General features: G+C 50.8%; 1 protein-coding gene across 6 annotated transcripts; it reads left to right on the forward strand.

The window, feature by feature from the left end:
- Window positions 1–819: 819 nt before the first annotated feature.
- Window positions 820–6,165, forward strand: MYCN (MYCN proto-oncogene, bHLH transcription factor). Of its 6 annotated transcripts, none has more exons than XM_085218049.1 (3): window positions 820–912; window positions 2,666–3,491; window positions 4,617–6,165. In XM_085218049.1, the coding sequence occupies exons 2-3, from the start codon at window positions 2,768–2,770 to the stop codon at window positions 5,213–5,215; spliced, it is 1,323 nt and encodes a 440-aa protein (XP_085074175.1). In that variant the 5' UTR covers window positions 820–912; window positions 2,666–2,767; the 3' UTR covers window positions 5,216–6,165. The 6 variants fall into 6 exon arrangements, with proteins under 6 accessions (XP_085074175.1, XP_085074173.1, XP_085074171.1 ...); XM_085218047.1 differs by lacking the exon at window positions 820–912 and adding an exon at window positions 1,163–1,519; XM_085218045.1 differs by lacking the exon at window positions 820–912 and adding an exon at window positions 1,526–1,716.
- Window positions 6,166–6,850: the final 685 nt, after the last annotated feature.

Below are 6,850 nucleotides of genomic sequence, written 5' to 3' on the forward strand. Positions count from 1 at the left end.
TGAATACAGAAGAAAAAAAAAAAATCTGATTTTTTAAGCAATCTTGAAACCAATTCTCAAACTCCTGTACCCAAACAGAAATCAAAGCTGTACATTTTTTTTTTTTTTTGCTGTTCCCAGGACTGTGTTTAGCCAATGCATCAAAACGCATACAAGCATTTGCCATTACTTGAGCTGGCACTGCACCTCGTGCCCTCATTGCTACCCAGACTCTGGTTGCACACAGCTGTTTGTTGGTTGCTGCAGCATAGGTGCACCGGGCTGCTGCCATGATGGTGTGGGGCAGTGCCTTCACACCGAGGTGGGAGCCCCACAGCTGCCATCTTCCTTCTCCAGCAATCTGTGCTGCAAGCAGGCTCAACCAGCTCCATCTGGCCAACCCCTCTGGATGTTTTCAGTTCTGCAGCGGACAGTCAAACAACAATGTGAACGCTCAAGGCTACCTCACCTTCCTGGAGGGACCTTGAAACCTCAGTCTCGGCCACCCAAACACAACATGGAGGCAAGCGGGAATCACCCCAGAAGACAGCGCAACCCAGAGGCTGAGGCACAACGGGGGAACGTGGTCAAGGTGTACGGTGCAGAGACTGCGGCCGTCTGGCTCCTCTATTAGAAACAAGCTCCTCCTCAGCCACTATCACACAGACCCTCTCTCGGAGCTGCCCCTTTTGAAGCCACCGGGCTCAACCAGGGCGGCTGCGGGAGGCGGCGCCCCGCCCGGCCGCACAACGAGCGGCCGCCGGCAGCCTTTCTGCGAGCAACGCCCACGTCCCCGCCTCAACCTGCAGCCTATGAGCGGGGAGGCACCTCCCCGAGCGGCCGCCGGATCGGGGTCGCACCGCCGAGGACGGCGCCGGGCTGCCGTACCTCGGTCTCCCCGCCGCTCCGGGGAAGGGGGAAGGAGGCAGAGCGGTGGGTGTCCGCCGCCGGGGGGACGCGCGCGGTCGCCGCGCCTCCGGCCCTCCGCAAGGTGTCGCAGCGCGCAGCGGAACGCCGGCTCCGGCCGGGAGCTGCCGCGCGGTGCGGCGGGGCCGGAGGTGTGCTCGGCGAGCGGGGAGGCGATCACCGCAGGACGAGCGTTAGTTCTTTATAAAGCCCAGAGCGGGGACGACTCTGCATTCTAGACGCTTCCTTTATTCCTCTCCTTTATTATTATTTTTTTCCTCCCTCCTCCTCGCTGTTCGCAGATAGGGCCGCCGCTCTCACGCAGCGCCGCGTCCCCGCGGGGCGGGGCGGCCCCGTGAGCTCCGCACCCCCGGGTAGCGCCCCGCGCCCCGCACCGCGCCGGAGAATAAAGAGCGAATGGAGCTTTTGGCGCCAAGCGGAGGCACCTCCCTTCTCTATGGAAATTAGGGGGTGGGGTTACGCCGCGCTTCCCCCTTTTTTTTCTTCTTCTTTTTTTTTTTTTTTAATGCTCCCCGGGTGTGTCAGCTATTTTTATTATTTTTTTTTTCTCCCCTCCCTTCCCCCCACCCCGCCACTCCTCCCCCTCGCAACACCCACCGCCGGCAGCGGGGAGGTAAGAGGAGGAGGAAGCGACAGGGTCTGGGCTGCCAGCAGCGGGAGGACAAAACCCCCATGAAATAAATACAATCCCACATCCAGCTGGGAGGATGGGACGGGAGCGGCAGCGCTCCGCCGGCCCTTAATGGGGGTTTCATTGAGCGGATATTTGGGCTGTGCTGCGGAGCGGTCGTACCGAGCTCGCCGCGCTCTGTAGGTGCCTCTTTGCTGCTTCGCATTTTTAACGGTTTCGTGTATTTCGGGAGCAGGGAAGCGCACAATGTTGGAAAGGAGCAGGGGGCGGGGCGGGGGCGAGCAGCTGAGCCGCGTTTCGGTGCATTTCATCAGAGCGCTTTGCACGGATTTGTTGTGTTTTTTTTTTATTCCTCCCCCTTTTGCTCTCCGTCAGCTGTTCGCAACCCAGCACAGCGTTTTTCCTTCGCTGGGTCGGGACTAAGAACTCATTTCGGTATCAATGCCCGATGCAGAGGAGCATGGGGCTGCGGGTGAGCGGCCGCGGGTAGCGCGGGGGCACCGAGGTAAGGGCGCTGGTCCCCGGGGCGAAACGTGCGGCTCTCGTGTTAAACTGCAAAGAGAGAGAAAAACTTCCTGTAGCGAGTCAGGCTTTGTTGGGCTGTGTTAATGCGTTTGGTTTGCGTCGGTGTTTGCTGCTGCTGGATTCCCCTGATGGGGTTGCAGGGCTCGGGGTGCCCCTTCTTTGCATCCTTCTCTTCCCCACTGCGTTGGAAATGACAAAAGGAGTAAACTTCCTTTGCTCGTGATCGCATATCAGGAGGGCTTTCTGCAGGGAGGCGTGCATCTGCCCGCGGCTGTGCAGCTGTGAGCGCTGGAGGCGGTCGGGCAGAGCGCAGAGCTCCGTGCAGGACCGGAGGTGTGCGTGCACCCCGGAGCGGCTCATGGCCGCTGCCCTGCGGCGTCCGAAAAGGTGCGTTGCATTCCTCCTTAACTTGTAAAGGCTCCTGGTTTGTTTTTTTGTTGTTGTTTGGGTGTTTGTTTTTTTTTTTTCCTATCCGTGACGGGACTTTTTTAAAATTTTTCTCTTTATTTTTTTTCCCCCACTACATAATAGGAAATTACAGGCGTTTTTTTTTTTTTCGTGTCTTAATTGTGTTCGTTTTTTTATTTCCATTTTTTGCTTTAGTTTCAGGTTCTGGGCACATCTTTCCTCTCCTTGGTGGAACTACCGTAAAATTCGCCTCTAACACGAGCCCCCAGCCCGGGAATCGACACGGAGAGCCCCGCCATGCCGGGAATGATCAGCAAGAACCCAGACCTCGAGTTCGACTCCTTACAGCCTTGTTTCTACCCGGACGAAGATGATTTCTATTTATGCGGGCCGGACTCGGCCCCCCCCGGGGAGGACATTTGGAAGAAGTTTGAGCTATTGCCCACCCCTCCGCTGTCCCCCAGCCGTGCCGGGCTGCAGGAGCACCCCCCGGGAGGGGCTCCATTGCCGTGGGGAGGGGCGGCTCTGGGGAGCTGCCGCCCCGCTGATCCCCTGGACTGGGCGTCCGAGTTGCTCCTCCTGCCCCCCGAGGCCGAGCTGTGGGGCGGCGCGGACGGCGCGGATTTCTTCGAGACGGGCCTCGGGGCGAACAACAACCTTAACTCCATCATCATTCAGGACTGCATGTGGAGCGGCTTCTCGGCCCGCGAAAAGCTGGAGCGGGTGGTCAGCGAGAAGCTGCAGGGCAAGCCGCCCGCCGCTGCCCCGCCGCCTCCGCCCCCGGTTGTACCCACCGTCGCCGCCGCGAACAGCCCCAGCGCCGGTCCCGGCCGCGCGGATCTGGGCGGCTCTGTGCCCGACTGCGTGGACCCAGCTGTGGTCTTCCCCTTCCCTGTCAACAAGCGGGAAACGGCGGTGCCGACCGGCGGTGAGACCCTGCGGGCCGGCCGCCCGCCGCGTCCCGCCGGGGACAGCCGGGCCGGCAGCAGCAGCTCCGGGGACGACACGCTCAGCGATTCGGGTAAGGGCGGCGGGCCTCGACGGGGCGGGCGGTGCGGGGTGCGGGCCGGCCGGCAGGCGGCAGCAGCTGCAGCAGGCGCGGCGGGGCCCGGGGCGGCCGCCCCACGGGGCTGCGTTTCCTACATGGTTTAGGCCAACAGCAACGGGCACGGTGTGCCCGGACTCGGTCGGTGCTGTGCGGCTCCTGGGGCTTCCCAACGTCCTCCTGCCGTCCCAGGTTGTGTGTGTGCCCTTCCGGAGGCCGTTGTGGGGAGTGTGTGATCAGAAGCGAGGGGCAGTGTCATGCTGATGTACATTCGGTGGAGAATGTTTACGGTGTGGGGAGATTGGAACATACTGGCAGCCCGCAGAGGGTTCTTGTCTGTATGCTGGCAGAGCTTAAAATGCCCTCAGATAGCTCCCATCCGGTTGGGTAGTGTAGCAGGACTGCGTGTGTAAGTGAGCGGTCCGTATGATCGTCACCATAAACTTGGCGATCCGTCTCGGCTCCAGGAGCCTGCTGTCCCTTTAATGTCTGGTTTGACAGCTTTGGGTGAGGAAGCACTTCCAACAGCTGTCTTCTTGGCACTGCACCAAGCGCCGGCTTAAAGGGTCCCCGGCGGGAGCAGCTTCACCTTCTGCACTAGAACAAACCCAGCGATTGTTTCGTTTCCCGTCTGCTTTTCCACCAACCCAGGGCTGTGTTGTGGCTCTGTGCGTGTAGTTTGTGCCCCAGCTCTGCAGCTGTAGTAAAAATGAATGCATTTTGTATGAAAACCTCTCGCCACTGGGATTAGTTGGGTGGTAGCCCCACTTTTATTTAAAATTAGAAGTGGTTAAAGAAAAAGAGTGGACACAATCCTTATGGGTCCCTTCAAACTCAAAATATTCTGTGAGAAACAAACCTCATAAAGTTCCCAAACTGGCAAAAATCTATTTTGTTTTGTTGTTTTTTTTTTTTCTTTCATTTTGTGTATGTTACATACATCTCTAGAACTATATTTGATTATGGGCAGTGAACAGACCCTATTTTTTTACCATCAACTATTGTATTGGTATTTCTAAAGTGCATATTTTGTCAATAAATATTTGTTTGTTTTCTGAGAGAATAATATCAATCTTATTTTTCATTTTCTTTAACCAAAAGATGATGAAGACGAGGAGGAAGAGGATGATGAAGAAGAAATAGATGTTGTGACAGTAGAGAAAAGACGCTCCTCCTCCAACAAGGCTGTTACCACCCTCACTATTACAGTGCGTCCTAAAAATACCACTTTTCCATCAGTCAGGACACAGCAGAATGAACTGATTTTAAAGCGTTGTGCACCAATTCACCAGCAGCATAATTATGCCGCTCCTTCTCCATATATGGAGAGTGAAGATGCACCGCCACAGAAAAAGTTAAAAGCCGAGGTGCCCCGTCCAGTAAAACCCATGATCCAACCAAAGTCTAAGAGTTCAAGTCCTCGAAACTCTGATTCAGAGGATAGTGAACGTCGACGTAACCATAATATCTTGGAGCGTCAGAGGCGTAATGATCTACGGTCCAGTTTCCTGACGTTAAGGGACCACGTTCCAGAACTTGTTAAAAATGAGAAAGCTGCAAAAGTTGTGATTTTGAAAAAAGCCACTGAATATGTCCATTCCCTTCAGGCAGAGGAACAGAAGTTATTGCTAGAAAAGGAGAAATTGCAAGCCAGGCAACAACAGTTGCTAAAGAAAATAGAATACAAGCGGACTTGCTAAACTTTTTTTTTCTCTTTTTTTCTTTTTTTTTCTTTTTTTTTTTTTTTTTTGGCTGACCAGGACAGTCATTGCCACTTTGCACATTTTTGATTCTTTAAAAAAAAAAAAAAAAAAAAAATTGTGTTTTTTGACGTTAAGAATGTTGGTTTTACTTTCAATTCAGTCCCTGAAGTAATTGACAAACTTTATTATCCGGGTACGGAGCAAATGGATGTTCTTGCAAGAAGTTTATTGCAAGACTACCAAACAACAATGGACTGCCTTTGTTTTCCTTCTTAAGAACTGTAGATGGTGGATTTTTTAAATTTTTTTTTTAATTGTTGTGAGCATTTGGAGCTGCTGATGACATCTAGTTGAGTTAAAAACATTCATTCCTAATTTTTATGGTGCTTATGTTCTAACAGATGTTACTTTAGGGGGTTGGCATTTGTACCCCTCTGGGAATTTTCTGTAAATACCATCTACACACTTGCCTTTTGTACATGTCTTGGGTTATGAGAGGTGGCTTTTGCTGCCAGTATTAGACTGGAAGTTCATACCTAAGTACTGTAATACCTCAATGTTTGAGGAGCATGTTTTTGTATACAAATATATTGTTAATCTCTGTTATGTACTGTACTAATTCTTACATTGCCTGTATACTTTAGTATGACGCTGATACATAACTAAATTTGATACTTATATTTTCGTATGAAAATGAGTTGTGAAAGTTTTGAGTAGATATTACTTTATCACTTTTTTGAACTAAGAAACTTTTGTAAAGAAATTTACTATATATGCCTTTTCCTAGCCTGTTTCTTCCAGTTAATGTATTTGTTAATGTTTGGTGCATAGAACTGGGTAACTGCAAAGTTCTGTGTTTGATTTCTTCCAACGGTGTACATTTAGTGCTGCGTCTTATAGCACTTTGAAATACCTCATGTTTATGAAAATAAATAGCAATTACATGATGTGCCATTTACTATTTTTTTCTTTTAAATGAAATTCCTTGAAATAAAGTCTTTAACTTTGCAATGTTTATGAAATAAAAAATGTAGTCCCATAAGTAGGGATTTGAACTGTCAAAGTATAGGTGATATTTTACAAAAGGTCAGCCAGTCAGAACATTACCATTTCTGGTGTAAAAATTAATTCAAAAAAACGATTTTCCTGTTCTTTCACAATTCATATGTCTCTTGTGATGTCAGAGTCTTCGCAAGGGGTCGGCCGTATCACAGTTAATGGAGAGACTTCAATGTCTTGTGAAGACTTCTGGAACATGGACTACATAGTGAACTGTGAGAGGGGCTAACAGACATCAATTAATGTCCACAGATCCTCTTTTTTTACTACTCTACTAGGTGACTAAAAATTGACAATCCTACTGGAAATGAAGTGTGGAGAGCTGTGAAGCCTGTGTCATACGGCAAGTAATCTAGAAAGAAATTGGTAGGTGGTCATCTCAAGTGATGCAATGGTGTTTTGTGTGACAGAAGTAAGACTTGACTGAGGTAACACGGGTCATGTTTTGGTCAGTTATTTGAGACTAAGGCCCTGTTTTATTTTCTAGACTGTGCAGAAACTTCTGATGTTCTCTTTCTCTATGCCAAACTTGAAAAATAAGGTGTAGATTGGTGAACAAAGGATGAATTGAAA

Source organism: Meleagris gallopavo, chromosome 2 (assembly GCF_905368555.1).
Source record: "Meleagris gallopavo chromosome 2, MGAL_WU_HG_1.1, whole genome shotgun sequence".
Classification (NCBI taxonomy): domain Eukaryota; kingdom Metazoa; phylum Chordata; class Aves; order Galliformes; family Phasianidae; genus Meleagris; species Meleagris gallopavo.

What these genes read in the sequence shown, in the direction of transcription:
- MYCN (XM_085218049.1), top strand. Translation starts at nt 2,768, where the DNA reads ATGCCGGGAATGATCAGCAAGAACCCAGACCTCGAGTTCGACTCCTTA. An exon ending in CGACACGCTCAGCGATTCGG is followed by an intron (nt 3,492 to 4,616) that starts GTAAGGGCGGCG and finishes TTTAACCAAAAG; the next exon opens with ATGATGAAGACGAGGAGGAA.